The sequence below is a fragment of the Anolis sagrei genome, chromosome X (genome assembly GCF_037176765.1).
Source record: "Anolis sagrei isolate rAnoSag1 chromosome X, rAnoSag1.mat, whole genome shotgun sequence".
Lineage (NCBI taxonomy): Eukaryota > Metazoa > Chordata > Lepidosauria > Squamata > Dactyloidae > Anolis > Anolis sagrei.
In genome coordinates, this window is record NC_090034.1 from 240,149 (window position 1) to 259,553 (window position 19,405).

At 44.5% G+C, this 19,405-nt stretch overlaps 2 protein-coding genes across 2 annotated transcripts in view; one reads left to right on the forward strand and one right to left on the reverse strand.

Annotated features, from left to right (window-relative positions):
* The window catches only part of LOC137097952 (tectonin beta-propeller repeat-containing protein 1-like), a 40,500-nt gene extending 38,689 nt beyond the window's left edge, over positions 1-1,811 (reverse strand). Inside the window, exon 1 of the mRNA XM_067473438.1 lies at positions 1,762-1,811. The gene's annotated coding sequence lies outside the window, so the exon portion shown is untranslated. The remainder of the gene's footprint in view (positions 1-1,761) is intronic.
* A 543-nt stretch (positions 1,812-2,354) lies between these two features.
* On the forward strand, positions 2,355-14,763 carry LOC137097942 (membrane protein BRI3-like). The gene is made up of 3 exons (XM_067473411.1): positions 2,355-2,502; positions 10,327-10,447; positions 14,304-14,763. The coding sequence occupies exons 1-3, from the start codon at positions 2,355-2,357 to the stop codon at positions 14,434-14,436; spliced, it is 402 nt and encodes a 133-aa protein (XP_067329512.1). The 3' UTR covers positions 14,437-14,763.
* Positions 14,764-19,405: the final 4,642 nt, after the last annotated feature.

The window sequence follows — 19,405 nt, forward strand, 5'->3', positions numbered from 1 at the left end:
TTGGTTAGACCACTTTACCTGGAATATTGTGTCCAATTCTGGGCACCACAATTCAAGAGAGATATTGACTCTAAGCTGGAATGTGTCCAGAGGAATAGGGAGACTAAAAGGATCAAGGGTCTGGAGAACAAGCCCTATGAGGAGCGGCTTAGGGAACAGAGCATGTTTAGCCTGAAGAAGAGAAGGCTGAGAGGGGATAGGATAGCCGTATATAAATATGTGAGGGGAAGCCACAGGGAGGGGGGAGCAAGCTTCCTTTCTGCTTCCTTGGAGACTAGGACGCAATGGAGGAATGTCTTCAAACTACAAGAGAGGAGATTCCACCTGAACATGAATGAGAACTTCCTGACTGTAAGGAGAGCCGTTCAGCAGTGGAACTCTCTGCCCCGGAGGGAGTGTGGTGGAGGCTCCTTCTTTGGAGGCTTTGAAGCAGAGGCTGGATGGCCATCTGTCGGGGGTGCTTTGAATGCAATATTCCTGCTTCTTGGCAGAATGGGGTTGGACTGGATGATGGCCCAGGAGGTCTCTTCCAACTCTAGGATTCTAGGATTGTATAACTTCCTGACTGTGAGAGCCGTTCAGCAGTGGAACTCTCTGCCCTGGTGGGAGTGTGGTGGAGGCTCCTTCTTTGGAAGCTTTTAAAGCAGAGGCTGGATGGCCATCTGACAGGGTTGATTTGAATGCAATATTCCTGCTTCTTGGCAGAATGGGGTTGGACTGGGTGAAGGCCCAGGATTCTCTATGATTCTACATCAAGAGAGCACTATTAATTCAAACAATGATGGTTCTGGACCAAACTTGGCACGAATACTCCATATGTCCAAATGTGAACAATGGTGGAGTTTGGGGGAAATAGGCCTTGACATTGGGAGTTGTAGTTGTTCAGATTTATAGTTCACCTATAATCAGAGAACATTCTGAACCACACCAAGGATAGAATTGGGCCAAACTTCCCAGACAGAACCCTCATGACAAACAGAAAAGACAGTGTTTTCTGATGGTCTTTGGCAACCCCTCTGACACCCCCTTGCGACCCCCCCCCCGGGGTCCCGACCCCCAGGTTGAGAAACACTGTACTAGAGGGGTTTGGGGAAAACTGACTTTGCATTCTGGGAGTTGTAGTACACCCATATCAGAGAGCCCTGTGAATCCAAATGATGATGGATTTGAACCTGGAAGCACACCCACCCACCCACGGCCTGCTCCCCTTCCCACTCCAGGGAACACCCCCACCCCCCAGTCTCTTCCCAAACCCATAACAACAACAACAACAACAACCAATGTTAATGTAAAAACAACCAAAACAACAATTATTACTAATAAATAATGAGAATAATTACAAATAGTAACAATAAATTATAATAAATTAAGTAATAAATAAGTCATAGTGTATAATATAATAATAATAATAATATTAAATAATATTGAAAATAAATTGTAAATAAAAACACTAAATTAGAAATGATAACGAATTATATACATTTACCAATTATGCTTGATGAAATCATTCACCTGAATACAATACACTGCATGATGTCTCTCTCTCTCTCTCTCTCCTATAGAGGAGGTGAATGCCAGAGTGTGTATCTGGGACACCTTACATAACGTGGAGCAATACTGTACTCAATGTAGATCATAATAGAATACTTTAAATAGGAATGAATGGAGCCCAGAGTAACCCACAGACAGGTGTGTCTCTATCTATCTCCAATCCCAAGGAGGGCTCGTCTCCATTCATCCATCCATCCGAAGGGGGCCTACCTGCGTCTCCACCGCCGCCTCCTTCTGCGCGTGCGCAGCCAGCACCGCCGCCGCCACTGCCGCTCTGGCGCCCGGGCGGAGCACATCCGGCTCAGCGGGAAGCGCACGCTGATTGGCCGGCAGGCAGGCGGGGGGGGGGCGGGCTGATATGGGCGGGGCGAGAAACAGGTGGGCGGGGCTCTCTCCGGAGGCTCCGCCCCCTCCCTCCCTCCCGGGAGAAGGAGGAGGAGGAGGAGGAGTGGCGCATGCGCACCGAGGAGCCCCATAATAAGGCCTTCCACAGAGTCTATACTGCGAGAACCAAGGGAGGGAGGGAGGGAGGGAGGGCTCTACAGGCTGGAAGGGAAATGGGGGCGCGTCCCCTTTAAGGGCCCTCTTGGCCCCGCCCCCTCCGCCTGGCGATTGGAGGAGAGGGAGGGGGCGGGACTGTGAGAGGAGTAGCCCCGCCTCCCTCCCTCCCTCCCTCCCTCCGCGGGGGTCACGTGACGGCGAGCCTTGTGACCATCCGGGGAGAGCGAGAGAGCGAGCGAGAGAGCGAGGGGCGTTGAGGAGGAGCAGCCCGGCGGCGGCGGCGGGAGAGGAGGAGGCTCGGGATGGAGAGCAAGCGTCCCCTGCTGGAGGGGGAGGAGCGGCCCCCGGCCTATAGTCCCCACTACGGCGCTATACCCCCGGGGCCACCCCCGCCCCACCCGCCCCCCTACGGCTTCCAGGCCCCCCCGCCGCCGCCTCCCCCGGCCGCAGGTGAGCTCAGGGTGGGGTGGCCCTCGGGGGGGGGGGGCGGGGCGGGGCAGGGCCTGGGAGGGACCCTCCCTACTCTGTTATTGTTGTTGCTTGCTCCCACCCACCCCTCTCCTCCCCCGCCTCCTTGTGATTTGGGGAGGGAGGGAGGGAGGGGGCCTGGCTTGGGGGTGCTTGGAAGGGGGCTGGGGGCTTCTGGAGGACCCTCCCCCCTCTGTGCTGGGGGGGGCACCTGTAGGGAAGGGGGCGCGGGGGGGCACCAGGAGGGGGCCTTGGAGGGATACCCCCCCCTCTGTTATTATTGGCATTACTACTAATATTGTTGTTGGGGACCCTGATCTGTTTGGGGGGGCAGGGGGGCTTGGCTGTGGCTTTTCCTGCCTGAAGGCCCAAGGAAGGGGGTGGGGTGGGGTGGGGCTGGGCGCCTCTGGAGGACCCTTACGCATTGTTATTATTATTGATAATGATGTATGTTTATTGCCTATGTTTTTTATTTTAATGGCTTGTATTGTTGTGCTTGGGCTCAGCCTCATGGAAGCCGCACCAAGTCCCCTGGGGAGATGGTGGTAGCAGGGTACAAATAAGGTGTTATCATCATCATCATTATCATTATTATTATTATTATTATTATTATTGCTGCTGCTACTATTACTACTACTACCACAAAGGCTGTACGGCCATCTGTCAGGGGTGTTTTGATTGTGCGTGAAGGCAGAAGGGGGTTGGACTACATGGCCCACAATGCTGTTGCTAGGTTCTTGTGGGTTTTTTCAGGCTATAGAGCCATGTTCTAGAGGCATTTCTCCTGACGTTTCGCCTGCATCTATGGCAAGCATCCTCAGAGGTTGTGAGGTCTGTTGCTGCTTCTGTTATTATTACTGTTGTTGGCTGGCCCTTGCTCCCGTTCTGTTGTTTACTGCCTTGGAGACATCCTTAGCCTGGGTGGCGCTCACTGGCCCTTCACGGCATGCTGTCTGGAGACAGAAGAAGAAGAAGAAGAAGCAGGAGAAGGAGATGACGACGGCAGAGTTTTGGAGCACGAGACTCCTGACCTCACAATCAGGGGAAAGAAGTATGGGTCATCGATGTCGCAATCCCAGGCAACGAGAGGAGGACTAAAGAGAAGGAACGGGAAAAGCTGACACGATAATACGAGGATTTAAAGATCGAACTGCAAAGACTCTGGCACAAGCCAGTCAAGGGGGTCCCAGTGGCGATGGGCACACTGGGTGCAGTGCCTCAAGACCTTGGCTTGCACTTAAACACAATCGGCGCTGACAAAGTCCCCATCTGCCACCCGACTGGGATCTGCACGCATCATTCACCGATACCTCACTGAGTCCTAGAGACTTGGGAAGTGCCCGATGTGGGATCCAATTCCACAGCCAGAAGAGAAACCTTGTCTGCTGTGGACCGTCTTGTTGTGCCTGAAATAATAATAATAATAATAATAATAATAATAATAATAATACAGGAAACCCCCAAATTACAACCAAGACTCCTTCAACCAGAGAAGTCAGCCATAGCAGAGCACCTAATGAACCAACCTGGACACAGCAGATTATTTGAGAACACAGAAATGCTGGACCACACCAACAACCACCATGTCAGGCTACACAGAGAAGCCATTGAAATCCACAAGAAGCAGGTGGACAATTTCAACAGAAAGGAGGAGACCATGAAAATGAACAAAATCTGGCTACCAGTATTAAAAAACTCTAAAATTATAACAGCAGAGAGAAAAACAGGCAGGGACATCTAATCATCTTTCAAGAAGAGTTTGCCCCAGGCACAGTCAGCCCATTGTATGCTAATCAAGGTGGTCAGTTGGAAGATCCACACCTAGCCCAACTGACAAAAGCCCTTTGTCCCACCCTGGTCTTTCCACAGATATATAAACCCCTTTTTTCCCAGCTCCAGCAGACCTCACCTCTGAGGAAGCTTGCCATAGATGCAGGCGAAACGTCAGGAGAGAATGCCTCTAGAACATGGCCATATAGCCCGAAAAACACCCACAAGAACTGAACCAAGACTGGCTCTGTAAATTTGTTCTTAAGTTGGAACAGGGACATTTTTAAAGAGTAGCTCTAGCCACATATGTAATAGAGTAGAATAATAATAATAATAATAATAATAATAATAATAATAATAATAGAGTTAAAATAACAATTGTAATAATTTCACCATTGTAATTAAAATAACATGAACGACAGAGTAAAATAATAAATAACTTTATTATTTAAACTTGTGCACCAGTTGCACCCGTACCTTGGGAAGTCTGATCTGGCCACGGTGGTCCACGCTCTTGTTACATCCCGGATAGACTACTGCAACGCGCTCTACGTGGGGTTGCCCTAGAAGACTGTTCGGAAACTCCAACTAGTCCAGCGTGCGGCAGCCAGATTGCTGACCGGAGCGACATACAGGGAGCATACCACCCCCATGCTGTGCCAGCTCCACTGGCTGCCGGTTCAATTCCGAGCACAATTCAAGGTGCTGGTTTTGACCTACAAAACCCTATACGGTCCTGGTCCAGTGTATCTGTCCGAACGTATCTCCCTCTATGTCCCACCTCGGAGTTTGAGATCATCTGGGGGGGCCCTGCTCTCGACCCCACCACTCTCACAAGTGAGGCTGGTGGGGACGAGAAGCAGGGCCTTCTCAGTGGTGGCCCCTCACCTGTGGAATTCACTCCCGGGGGAAATCAGAACAGCACCAACCCTCCTCTCCTTCAGGAGGAGGGTGAAGACATGGCTGTGGAACCAGGCCTTTGGGCAACCAGGCAATTAGATAAGACAACCAAATAAGACAATCAGATGTGTAAGATCGGCAGGATTGTCAAAATGGAACCAGAAACAGATCTTGAGTTAATTGTACACTGATGGGTAGGAGGAAGATCCAGGTTTGTATTGTTTTTACTGATTTTATCATTTTACTGATTTTATTGGATAATGCTGAATTGTGGGAATTTGTACTGTTGTACTTTTGTGATGATTGTTTTGTGTGGCAGGCGTCTAAGTGCGCCTTGCAGCTGTAAGCCGCCCTGGGTCCCCTTTGGGGTGAGAAGGGCGGGGTACAAGAACCCCAAATAAATAAATAAATAAATAATAAATTTAACTCAAGTATAAGCGGAGGGGGGGGGGGGGTGTCAGCTTTTAAAAGGGCTGAAAAACCCGGCTTAAACTCGAGTATATACAGTACACCCTAATTTTGAAGAAGTCGCTTAGTTAAAAAAGAAGGTTAGCATTAGATTTGAGGAAATAGGGTATGATGTGGTTCCCATAAACAACTGTGTGAGAGGAACGTATCATAGGGTTTCTGGGTGGAATTGCTCAGGGTTGTTCTTGCCTTCCTCTGAGGCTGAGAGAGAGTGACTTGCCCAGGTTCCCTGCATAGGACTCCCATGTTGATGATGCTATCGTTGTTAACTGTCCCATAATTGTTTTGTGATGTTTTGCATTGAATGTTGCTGTTGTTAACCACTTTGAGTCGCCTGAGGGCTGAGAAAAGCGGGATATAAATGAAATAAATAATAATAATAATAATAATAATAATAATAATAACACAATAATACTAATCTATATATATAAAAATGTTCATGTCGTCGTGGGTGGCTTAAAAACAAAAGAACTGCTGGGCCAATACCCACCAAATTTGGCAACAAAACTCCTCACCATACAAGGTGTGACCAACAATAATAAACAATAACAAAAAACCAAAAAGAACGTATAAATCCTTAATAAAAGGAGAACCCATCACAGCGTCCTACCTTTCCTTTCCCTTCTTCCCTCCTTCACCTGATCTTCTGCCCATCCCTCCTTTCCTTCTTTCTGCTCTCTTCTGCCCTGTCTTTCTTTCCTTCCCTTCTTCCCCTTCTGTTTTTCCTCTCTCCTTCCTTCCTTCCTTCCTTCCTTCCTTCCTTCCTTCCTTCCTTCCTTCCTTCGTTTCCTTCTTCCCCTTATCTTCTGTCTTTCCTTCCTTCCTTCCCTCCCTTCTTTCCCCTTCTGCCCTACGTGGGGTGAAAGAGTGAAGGGCCCCTCACCCCCCCCCCACCACCACCACAAGCAACTCCCCAACGTCAAGGTCTTCCCCAAACTCCACTGTGTACCAATTTCCCCATATTGAGTTTTCTTCCCAAGTTTGGTCCAGATTCATCTTTGTTTTGATTCACAGTGCTCTCCAGATGTAAGTGGACTGCTAGTATTATTGTTGTTATTGTTCTTATTATTGTTAACCTGAACCTGGCTATCTGTCAGGAGTGGTTAGATTGTGCTTCTCCCATTTGCCAAAAGGGGCTGCACTGGATGGCCCCTGGAAGTCTCTTCCTATTCTACGATTCTCTTCTTCTTCTTCTTCTTCTTATTATTATTATTAGTAGTAGTAGTAGTAATAGTATACTGAGCCTGAATGGCCATCTCTCAGGAGTGGTTTGATTGCGCTTTTCCCTTATGCCAGAAGGGGCTGGACTAGATGGCTCTTGGAGGTCTCTTCCTACCATAGGAAGAGACCTCCATCATCATCAGCAACTTGGGTTAAACTCTTGTGCCGGCATAATATTACGTATTTTTAATATAGTAATATAATACTAATAATAATATACTTAATAATAATAATTAATATAATTATTATTAATAATTAATATGATTATAATAATATAATACTATTTACACTAATATTAGTTACAAACATTTGACATACAAACGACTTCTAGTTAAGAATGGGCCCGAGGCCGATGGAAGTGAAAGGAATCTTGTATGTCATTATTATTATTATTATTATTATTATTATTATTATATATATAGCTGGAGTTCCACTTTAAAAATGTTTCTGTTTTGACTTACATACAAGGGTTGACACCCACAAACCCTCTCTTGTTCGTAGTTTGGGGGCTGCCTGTATTATTATTATAATATATATATATATATATTATATTATGTATTATATTATAATTATATATAGGTTTCTAATTGCGTCACGGTGTCATTGCTTTAATGTTCTATTGTTTTGCTTGATGTTTTATTATTTGCTTATGAGTTTTACCGTGTATTGTATGTTGTTGTTGTTGCCATCGAGTCCTTCGGGAGATTTTGCGGGGTATAAATAAAGTTAATAATAATAATAATAGTAATAACTCTCTGTTGGAAAATGTGACCCTTGTCCACTTGGGTTACTGATTATTTGGTTTGAGTGGCCCTCCAAGGCATTCCTTCGGGTTAATCGTTAGCTCAGGCGTGTTTCCCGGGCCGTGGGGTGTCCACTTGGTGCGTTGGCAGGTTTGGCTTTTGCAGATTGGCTTCTCCGTGAAGTTGACCACGATTGCTCTTTCTGGGTTCTTCCTCCCCCAGCGCGGGTTTCATTTCCTGTACAATGTTATTGAAAATATTGCACATCAAGTGACCAACATTACCAAATATAAAACGTAATGTAATAGGACATAATGTAATGTAATTGGAACGGTTTGATGGGCATTGATCTTGAGTTTGGGAGTTGTAGTTCACCTCCATCCAGAGAGCACTGTGGACTCAAACAATGATGGATCTGGACCAAACTTGGCATGAATACGCAGTATGTCTCAATGTGAACACTGGTGGAGTTTGAGGGAAATAGACCTTGACATTTGGGAATTGTAGTTGGTAGGATTTATAGTTCACCTCCAATCAAAGAGCACTCTGAACCCCACCAACGATTGAATTGGGCCAAACTTCCCACACAGAACATCCATGACCCATATAAAATACTGTGTTTTCTGATGGTCTTCAGTGACCCCTCGCAACCCCCTCAGAGGTCCTGACCCCCAGGTTGAAAAACACTGCTGAAGCACCATTGACTGGAGAACAAGCCCTATGAGGAGCGGCTTAAGGAGCTGGGCATGTTTAGCCTGAAGAAGAGAAGGCTGAGAGGAGATATGATGAGGGCCATGTATCAATATGTGAGAGGAAACCACAGGGAGGAGGAGGGAGCAAGCTTCCTTTCTGCTTCCCTGGAGACTAGGACGTGAAACAATGGGTTTAAACTCCAAGAGAGGAGCTTCCACCTGAACATGAGGGAGAACTTCCTGACTGTGAGAGCCGTTCAGCAGTGGAACTCTCTGCCCCGGAGGGAGTGTGGTGGAGGCTCCTTCTTTGGAAGCTTTTAAGCAGAGGCTGGATGGCCATCTGTCAGGGGTGCTTTGAATGCAATATTCCTGCTTCTTGGCAGAATGGGGTTGGACTGGAAGATGGCCCAGGAGGGCTCTTCCAAGTCTAGGATTCCAGAATTCTATGATTCTATGATCTCTATGCCTAAAGGCAAGTCCCCAAGTTACAAACGAGAGGCTCCGTACGTTGATTCTTAAGTTGAATCTGTATGTAAGTTGAAACAGGGACATATCTGGAGTGGGACTCCAGTCATATATCACTCCTGGCCTATATAACAACTCCTGGCCTGTTTCCTTTCTCCCTTTTCTGGGCCAGGTTCTGGAATGTGTGGTGGCTGCTCAGCTCCAGGGGTTCTGGGGTGACCCCAGTTATCTGGATCCCTCGCAGACTGGTTTCCGGCCTGGCTTGGGTCGCCTTGGTGGATGACGTCCGTCCGCAGAAAGCTGGGCAGGAAGGGGAGCATGTCCTCGTTGGTCCTCCTGGACATCTCGGCGGCTTTTGACCCCATCGGCCAGGGTCTCCTTGTGGGTCAGCTCTCCGAAGCTCTAGGTGCCCTTACTGCCTATTACAGGGAAAACCAGCTGATCCCTAGTCCATCTAAAACACAGACATGTGCTTTTCACCTTAAGAACAGACAAGCATCCCGAGCTCTGAGGATTATTACCTGGGAAGGAAGGAATCCCACGGGAGCATTGCAGCATTGCACCCAAGTACCTGGGAGGGGTCACTCTGGACCGTGTTCTTACCTACAAGAAGCACTGCCTGAACATCCAGCAAAAAGTGGGTGCTAGAAACAACATCATACGAAAGCTGACTGGCACAACCTGGGGATCACAACCAGACACAGTGAAGACATCTGCCCTTGCGCTATGCTACTATGCTACGCATGCCCAGTGTGGAACACATCTCACCACACTAAAACAGTGGATGTGGCTCTGAATGAGACATGCCGCATTATCACGGGGTGTCTGCGTCCCACACCACTGGAGAAATTACACTGCTTAGCTGGTATTGCCCCACCTGACATCCGCTGGGAAGTGGCAGCCAATAGTGAAAGGACCAAGGCAGAGACATCCCCAGCTCATCCCCTGTTTGGGTATCAGCCAGCATGTCAACTACTCAAATCAAGACATAGTTTTCTAAGATCTACAGAGACACTTGCTGGAACACCCCAGCAAGCGAGAGTCCAAAAGTGGCAGGCCCAAACCCAGAACCTCAACCCATGGCTGTTACCAAATGAGAGACTCCCCCCTGGGCACACAAAGCCATCTTCTATGTGCTGAGTCAGCTTTTGACTTTCCTGAAGCCAGCTTGCTGTGGGATCAGACAGGGGTCTATGTTTTCTGTAATTCTGTGCAAAACAAGTCTCTCCAGAACTTTGCAGAGGTGGCACAACAACAGGGAGACTGGTCTGTAGCTTTTGGGGTCGTTACGGTCTTTGCCTGGCTTCAGGATGGCGATGACTCTTGCTTTCCTCCAGATTTTGGGGATCTGTGGGATATATACGTAATGTAATGTAATATAATATGCATAACGGTAAGTCCCCAAATTGGAAACAAGATTGGCTCTGTAGGCTTGTTCTGAAGTTGAATCCGTATGTAAGTCGGAACAGGGACATCTTAGAAGTGTAATTCCCCCCATGTATCTGTGTGAATATGTATTGACCACTTCCTCCCCCTCCTCTGCTTAGGCTACGTGGTGCCCCCCCCGGTCCCTCCTCCGCACAGCTTCCCCAACACGACGTACACCATCATCCAGCAGCCCCTTCCCGCCACCTCCGTCGTGGTCGTGGGCGGATGCCCCGCTTGCAGGTAAGGACGCAGCGCCCCACCCCTCCCTCTAGAAGGTGAACACAGCTCTACATGTATGTATGCGTGTAAATATTTGTGGCCGACTTCCTCTGAGCTCCAGTAAACCCAATCAGCACACAGAACCACCCCCCCCCCTTCCACCAATAGAAAATACTAGAGCAGTGGTTCTCCACCTTCCTCATGCCGCGACCCCTTAATACATTTCCTCATCTTGTGGTGACCCCCAACCATCCCATTATTTTGTTGCTACTACACAACTGTCATTTTGCGACTGTTGTCCCGTGATATGAGATTAGGTCTCTGGTTGGAGAGAGCTAAGGAAATGTTAATGCTGTGTCTCTCCACCTTCCTAATGCCGCGACCCCTTAGTACAGTTCCTCATCTTGTGGTGACCCCCAGCCATCACATTATTTTCATTGCTACTACACAACTGTCATTTTTGCTTTTGTTACGAATTGTAATGTAAATATACGATATGCAGGATGCATTTCCATTCCCTGGACCAAATTTGGCACAAATACCTGATACTCCCACATTTGAATACTGGTGGAGTTGGTGTGTGTGTGTGTGATTGATTTTGTCATTTGGGAGTTGTAGTTGCTGGGATTTATAGTTCACCTACAACAATCAAAGAGCATTCTGAATTCCTCCAACAATGGAATTGAATCGGTCCTGGCACACAGAACTCCCATGACCGACAGAAAATACTGCAAGGGTTTGGTGGGCAATGATCTTGAGTTTGGGAGTTGTAGTTCACCTACATCCAGAGAGCACTGTGGACTCAAGCAATGTTGGATCTGAACCAAAGTTGGCACGAATACACAATATGCCCAAATGTGAACCCTGGTGGAGTTTGGGGAAAATAGACCTTGACATTTGGGAGTTGTAGTTGCTGGGATTTATAGTTCCCCTACAATCAAAGAGCATTCTGAACCCCACCAATGAGAGAATTGGGCCAAACCTCCCACACAGAACCCCCATTGGGACCAACCGGGCAGGCCCGAGCGGCCTCCGCCAGCCACTATTTTTAGAGCGCCGTGGCTTCGACCCAAAGCAAAGCCGCTTAGGCCAACGCCTGGCTTTCCCGGCTAAGATTAGCCCGTCTCTCAAGGGGGGGGGGAGGGGGGCCTCGGGGGGGGGGCAATGGGAGGCACCCAGTGCAAGGTGCGCACGCAGGTTTTGCAAAGCAGGTTGGCCTCGCCATTCGATGCTCAGCTGCTGGCTGGCCCTTCTCCACAAATGCATTTCGGTCTTCTTCTGAATCAGGCACGCATGCGCTTGGCTCACTCGCTTGAATGGCACCCAGGAGCCAGCCCTGAAGCTGCCAAGTCAATCAATAGGTGGGGCCTGGCTGTTGTTGCCTGGAGGCACCCTCTGCTAGAGGAAATCTATATCAATAAAAATGTCATGTTCGTTTGTGGGGTTAGCATAACTCTAAAACCACTGGACGAATTGCCACCAAATTTGGCCACAAGGCACCTACTAACCCAAGGAGTGACCGTCACTCAAAAAAAAAAATCGGGTTTGTCATTTGGGAGTTGTAGTTGCTGGGATTTATAGTTCACTTACAATCAAGTGGTCACTGGCACTTGGTCGTTTGTTACCTGGGGGTCCCGCTTCTTTATTGACTGCCTTGTTTCTCAATCCTGGTGACCAGGTCTGGGTCACTTTCATGGTTTCCCCCCTTTCTGGTGATGACATTGTTGACGTGCTTCTTGTGGGTTTCAATGGCTTCTCTGTGTAGCCTGGCATCGTGGTTGCCACAAACGCATCGTGCACACAGACAATGCCGGCCGAGTTGCGTAATAGGAAAAAAAGTCAATGCTTAAAACCTTTGAAGATACCATTAGCCGTAGATGCTGGCGAAACATCAGGAGAGGATGCTGCCAGCACATAATGCTCAAAAAGGTCATTAAAACCTCTGAAGATGCCATTAGCCATAGAAGCAGGTGAAACGTCAGGAGAGGATGCTGCCGGCACATATTGGCCATAACTTCCAAGAAGGTCACCACAGCCCATCTTCAGAAATATTCACAAAAAGTAATCATAAAAATCACAAAAACCATAAAATAGTCACAAAAATTATCATTCAAATGTTCCCCAAAAACAATCGTTAAAGTATTGTTGAAGGCTTTCATGGCCGGAATCACTGGGTTGTTGTAGGTTTTTCCGGGCTATATGGCTATGTTCTAGAGGCATTCTCTCCTGACATTTTGCCTGCATCTATGGCAAGCATCCTCAGAGGTACTGAGGTCTGTTGGAAGTAGGGAAAAGGGGTTTATATATATGTAGAATAATGACCAGGGTGGGACAAAGGACTCTTGTCTGCTGGAGCTAGGTGGGAATGTTTCAAGTGACCACCTTGATTAGCATTTGATCGCCTGGCAGTGCCTGGTACAATTCTTTGTTGAAAGGTGATTAGATGTCCTTGTGGGGGTTTGACTTTCCCAAGTAAACAAGTGAGTCCTGAACAGAAATGGGATAGCATCATCATCATCATCATCTTGTCGAAGGCTGTCATGGCTGGAATCACTGGGTTGCTGTACGTTTTTTTGGGCTATATAGCCATGTCCTAGAGGCATTCTCTCCTGACGTTTCGCCTACATCTGTGGCAAGTATCCTCAGAAGTTGTGAGGTCCTCCCTACCTCTGAGGATGCTTGCCATAAATGCAGGCGAAATGTCAGGAGAGAATGCCTCTAGAACATGGCCATATAGCCCGAAAAAACGTACAGCAACCCAATCCTTAAAGTATTTGCAGAAGTATTCATAAAAATAATCATAAAACTATTTGGATGGGAGAAGGAACCCTTGTCTGTTGCAATTAGCAAGTTTGATTAGCGTTGAGAATCCATGAAGCTGCAAAGTCAATCGGTGAGAGTATCTGCCTAGAGGTGGCCTGGCCTCTGTTGTCTGGAGGCATCCTCTGTTTGCTTAAAACCTCTGAAGAGGCCATTGGCCACGGATGCAAGTGAAACATCAGGAGAGAATGCTGCTGGGACACGTTGGCCAGACAGCCCAGAAAACTCACAGCAAACCATCCCCAGAAATAGTCATAAAAATATCTGCAGAAATATTCGTGAAATAGGCATTAAAATATTCCTCTAAGTAAACTAAGAATTCTCATTAAAATATTCATAAAGTATATGTAGAAATAATAACAAAAACAATCATAATATATTCACAAAAATAATCATAAAAGTATTCACAAAATAATAAAAAATATTCACAAAAATATAAAAAATTCACAAAAATCACAAAAATAGTCATAATATATTCACAAAAATAATTATGAAAATGTTTACAAAACAAGCATAAAAGTACTTGTTTAAATAGTCACAAAAATAATCATAAAAGTACTCATAAAATAATCATAAATATTCACAAAAATATAAAAATATTCACAAAAATCACAAAAATAATCATAAATATTCACAAAAATAATTATGAAAATGTTTACAAAAACAAGCAGAAAAGTACTTGTTGAAATATTCCCAAAAATAATCATAAAAGTATTCATAAAAGAATCAAAAATATTCACAAAAATATAAAAATATTCACAAAAATAATCATAAATATTCACAAAAATAATCATAAAGGTGTTTTTGCAAAATAATCATGTAAATATTCACAAAAATGTCCAGGGTGGGAGAAAGAGCCTTTGCCTGTTTAACAGGGGAACTCCAGGCAACGAGCGACCAAGTGCCAGCGAAGAGAGGGTGCCTCCAGGCCACAACGGCCAGGCCGCCCCTATGCAGATACCCTCCCTGATTGACTTTGCAGCTTTCGAATCCGCCTTGGCAAGACCTTATTATGCCCCTCTCTCCTTCTCTCCTCTTCTCTCCTCCTCCCTGCCAGGGTGGGCGTGCTGGAGGACACCTTCACCTGCCTGGGCGTGCTGTGCGCCATCGTGTTCTTCCCCATCGGGATCCTCTTCTGCTTGGCGCTGAGGCAGCGGCGATGTCCGAACTGCGGCGCGACGTTCGGCTAAAGGGATCCACGGACACTCGCTCAAGGGATTGATGGCCGAGAGACGCAGGCAGGCAGGCTGGCCGGCAGTCCGGCGGTCAGTCGGCCGGAAGCCGAGCCGGCGGCGGCGGCCACTCTTGTAGTTCCTTTTTCTAATGTCAGTGTCACATACAATCCAATCATGTTTATGCTCCGGAGCCGATTTTGTACACGTCCCATACTCGCTTCCCGGCACCTGGACATCCGACCTCCTGGCATCTTTCGTGCCAGACCGGCACCGCTCTTCGCATTGCGTCTCCACTTCACCTTTTTGGGAAAATTTAAATAAAAGTGCTTTTTTGCAAGTTCACACGCCGGGGCGAAATCTCTCTCTCTTCTGTTTTTTCTTTCGCTCTCCAGGGAACGCCAACACCTTGCCTCCTGCCGCGCTCCGCCTTCGCGGCCAGAATCACACGGCGTTGCGTTGGTTTTTGTAAGCGTTTTGGTGATTATTTTATTATTCGTTTTTGGTGGGGTTTTTTTAATAATTTCTTGTGGGTTTTTTTCAGGCTATGTGGCCATGTTCATGTACTTTTTTAATAGTATTTTATTATTTTTATTATATTTATATTTTATTATTAAATATTTTATATTTAATATTAAATATTTTATGTTTAATATTAAATATTTTATGTTTAATATTAAATATTTTATTTATATTTATATTATATTTTATTTTTATTATACTATTATTTTTGTGACTATTTCCACACTGATTTTTCATGAATATTTCTAACATTACTTTTGTGAAAGTTTATGCAAATATCTTAATGAATATTTACGCAGGTGTTTTAATAAATATTTTAATGAATTAGATTACTTTTAAAAATATTTTATATTTTACGAATATGTCTGCAGATATTTTATGAATATTTCTGAAGATGAGTTGCTGTGAGTTTTCTAGGCTGTGTGGCCATGTTCCCGTAGCATTCTCTCCTGATGTTTCACCTGCATCCATGACTAATGGCATCTTCAGAGGTCTGTTGGCAATGACGCAAGTGGAGTGTGTATATGTGTACGTATGAATATATACACATACATCCCTGTGGAATAATGTCCAGGATGGGAGAAAGAATTCTTGTCTGTTTAAAGCAAACGTGAATGTTGCAATTAGCAAGTTTGATGAGCGTTGAGAAGCCATGAAGCTGCAAAGTCAATCAGTGAGAGTATCTGCATAAAGGTGGCCTGGCCTCTGTTGTCTGGAGGCATCCTCTTTTTGCTTAAAACCTCTGAAGAGGCCATTGGCCACAGATGCAAGTGAAACGTCAGGAGAGAATGCTGCTGGGACACGTTGGCCAGACAGCCCAGAAAACTCACAGCAAACCATCCCCAGAAATAGTCATAAAAATATTATTTAAAGTAAACTAAGAATACTCGTTAAAATATTCATAAAATATATGTAGAAATAATAACAAAAATAATCATAAATATTCACAAAAATAATCATGAAAATGTTTACAAAAACAAGCATAAAAGTACTTGTTGAAATAGTCACAAAAATAATCATACAAGTATTCATAAAATAATCAAAAATATTCACAAAAATATAAATATTCACAAAAATAATCATAAAAACATCTGCAAAAATAATTAGAAAATATACCTTGAAATATTCTTAAAAGTAGTCTAAAATATTCATTTAAATATTCATAAAAAAATCAGAAATATTCATGAAATATACATTAAAAATTCTTTAAACTAAAAATACTCATTAAAATATTCATAAAAATATATGTAGAAACAATAACAGAAATAATAAATATTTACAAGAATAATTATAAAATGTTTACCAAAACAATCATAAAAGTACTTGTTGAAATATTCACAAAAATAATCATACAAGTATTCATAAAATAATAAAAAATATTCAGAAAAACATAAAATATTCACAAAAATCACAAAAATTATCATAATATATTCACAAAAATAATTATGAAAATGTTTACAAAAACAAGCATAAAAGTACTTGTTGAAATATTCACAAAAATAATCATACAAGTATTCATAAAATAATCAAAATATTCACAAAAACATAAAAAATTCACAAAAATCACAAAAATATTAATAATATATTCACAAAAAAATCATAAAAATATCTGCAGAAATAATTAGAAAATATACCTTGAAATATTCTTAAAAGCAGTCTAAAATATTCATTTAAATATTCATAAAAAATCAGAAATATTCATGAAATATACATTAAAATATTCTTTAAAGTAAATTAAAAGTACTCATTAAAATGTTCATAAAATATATGTAGAAACAACAACAAAAATAATCATAAATATTTACAAAAATAATTATGAAAATGTTTACAAAAACAAGCATAAAAGTACTTGTTGAAATAGTCACAAAATAATCATTAAAGTATTCATAAAATAATCAAAAATATTCACAGAAATATAAAAAATTCACAAAAATAATCATAATATATTCACAAAAATAATCATAAAAATATCTGCAGAAATAATTAGAAAATATAAAATATTCACAAAAATCACAAAAATAATCATAAATATTCACAAAAATAATTGTGATGTTTACAAAAACAAGCATAAAAGTACTTGTTGAAATAGTCACAAAATAATCATTAAAGTATTCATAAAATAATCAAAAATATTCACAAAAATATAAAAAAATCACAAAAATATTAATAAAATATTCACAAAAATAATCATAAAATATCTGCAGAAATAATTAGAAAATATAACTTGAAGTATTCTTAAAGGCAGTCTAAAATATTCATTTAATATTCATAAAAATATCAGCAGAAATATTCAGAAAACTCAGCAACCCCGAGAGAGATTAACTCGAACTCAGGTTCCTTTGTTACTGCTCCATGCAGTCCTGCCAGTGGCCACGTGACCTTGGGAGACATCTACGGACAACGCCGGCTCTTCAGCTTAGAAATGGAGGTGAGTGCCAGAGTGCCAGAGTCGGGCACGACCGGACTTAATGTCAGGGGAAAACCTTTACCTTTATTTATTTATTTATTATTATTATTATTAACTTTATTTGTACCCCGCTAGCATCTCCCGAAGGACTCAATGCGGCTTACAAGAGGCCAAGGCCTCAATACACAATACAACAATACAAAACCTAAGGCAAATTAAAAACAGTTAAAGCAATATTAAACAACAAAACAATAAACAATACACCAAAACACAATAGAACTGAGCCGGGCCAGAGTAATGGCTTGGCGAGCTGTTGGCAATGCGATCCTGTCTGAAGAAATAGGGCATTTCCATCAGAAGGGAAGTTGTGGACCCTCATATCCGCCCCCTCACTGACACGGGTACCTTCTCGCCTTGTTCCATCAGGTCCCTGTGAGAATTGCACAGATAGCTCCCTGGTTAGGGCCTCCCCTCCTGGCCTGTTTCAATTCGAAACCCCATCTGCCCCAGTTGTCCCTACACAATCGGCCACACTTTCCCGCCCAAGAACACTTCCCGTTTAGTCCACTCAGCTCCCTTGATGTCTCTCTGTCCAGTATGTCATCGGAAGCATCCCTACCTGAAACCCAAGGGAGACTATACTCCAGCCTTACTTCTTCTGAAAGTTGACTAGCCACAGATTCCGACCATGCGGGGGGGGGGGGGGGCGGAGGAGGGGGGCACCATTCAGGTCATGTGGGGGAGGAGATGTGCTGGTCACCAATGCCCCAGGGAGAAGTGCAACAGAGTTCTTGCGACCCTGGAGAAGGTAGGAAGTGGTAGGCCCCATGGCAGTCCCCTCGGTCTTAAGGTCTTGCTGATTAATGCCAGATCCGTCAATGGTAAGACTGCTGCCATCCAGGACCTGATCCTGGATGGGAGGGTGGATCTGGCTTGCATTACCGAGACCTGGTTGGACGAGCTGGGGGGAGTAAATCTCACTCAGCCCCACCGGGCTTCTGAGTGCATCAGCAGGCCAGGCTGGGGGGGTGGGGAGGAGGGGTCGCAGTTGTCTATCGGCAATCCATTGCCGTGGTCAGATGCTCTGTTCCGCAGGCATCTGGGTTTGAGTGTGTACACCTGAGGGTGGGGAACCGTGATAGCGTGGGGTTTCTGCTGGTGTACCGCCCACCCCGCAACCCAGCAGTTTCCCTGACTGAGCTAGCAGAGGTGGTCTCCAATTTGGCCTTGGTCTCCCAGCTCCTGGTTGTGCTGGGAGACTTAAACATTCATGCTGAGACCTCCTTGACTGGTGCAGCTCAGGATTTCATGGCCGCCATGACGACCATGGGGCTATCACAAATTAGGAGGAACCTTTACCTGCAGGTTCCTCCAGTGAAGGAAATGCATAGGAGCAGAAATACATTCCAACACCCCAACAGAAGGTACAATCCGCCTGAAAGTTGGCACCAAAACAACAATTTAATCCCATTTTATTGATTTTAGTAAAACTCTGAGTGTCGTCCTCAGAACGGGCGATAGTGCGTACCGATTCTCTGCCGGAGTCGCAGGAAAAGCAAAGCAGAAGAAACGACGCAGATGCAGCAGCAGTAGATTCTCGTTCAATACAAAACACTCGCAAGATCCATTCCTAAAAGGCGACGAGACGCTCTTTCCTGGCCGAGGAGGAGAAGGCGTCCCGCCGGATAAAACCTCAGAATGCACACATTTAAAAACAATTGCAATCAGTGTAATTACGAGCGTGCCTCTCAACCACACATTGCGGTTGTTTCTGTTCACAACAATTCATCTCGGCAGGTTAGCATTCAATAGAATCGTCCTCAAAACAATACGCCGCGAGTTCTGTTGTGCTTGGACGTATTGCAGACCGTGTCAACAAAAAAAACCAATATTATTATGTTACAGAATATAATGACACCCCCCGATTTTAAATATTTACTCCGGCCATAGCCGCAGACATTCATCGCCGTCACGAAACGGGTTCTTTTGCCCCCCGTTGTGTCCTATGTATAATATACACACTTCTATTAAGGCAATTCTTCTTCCATGGCACCGCTC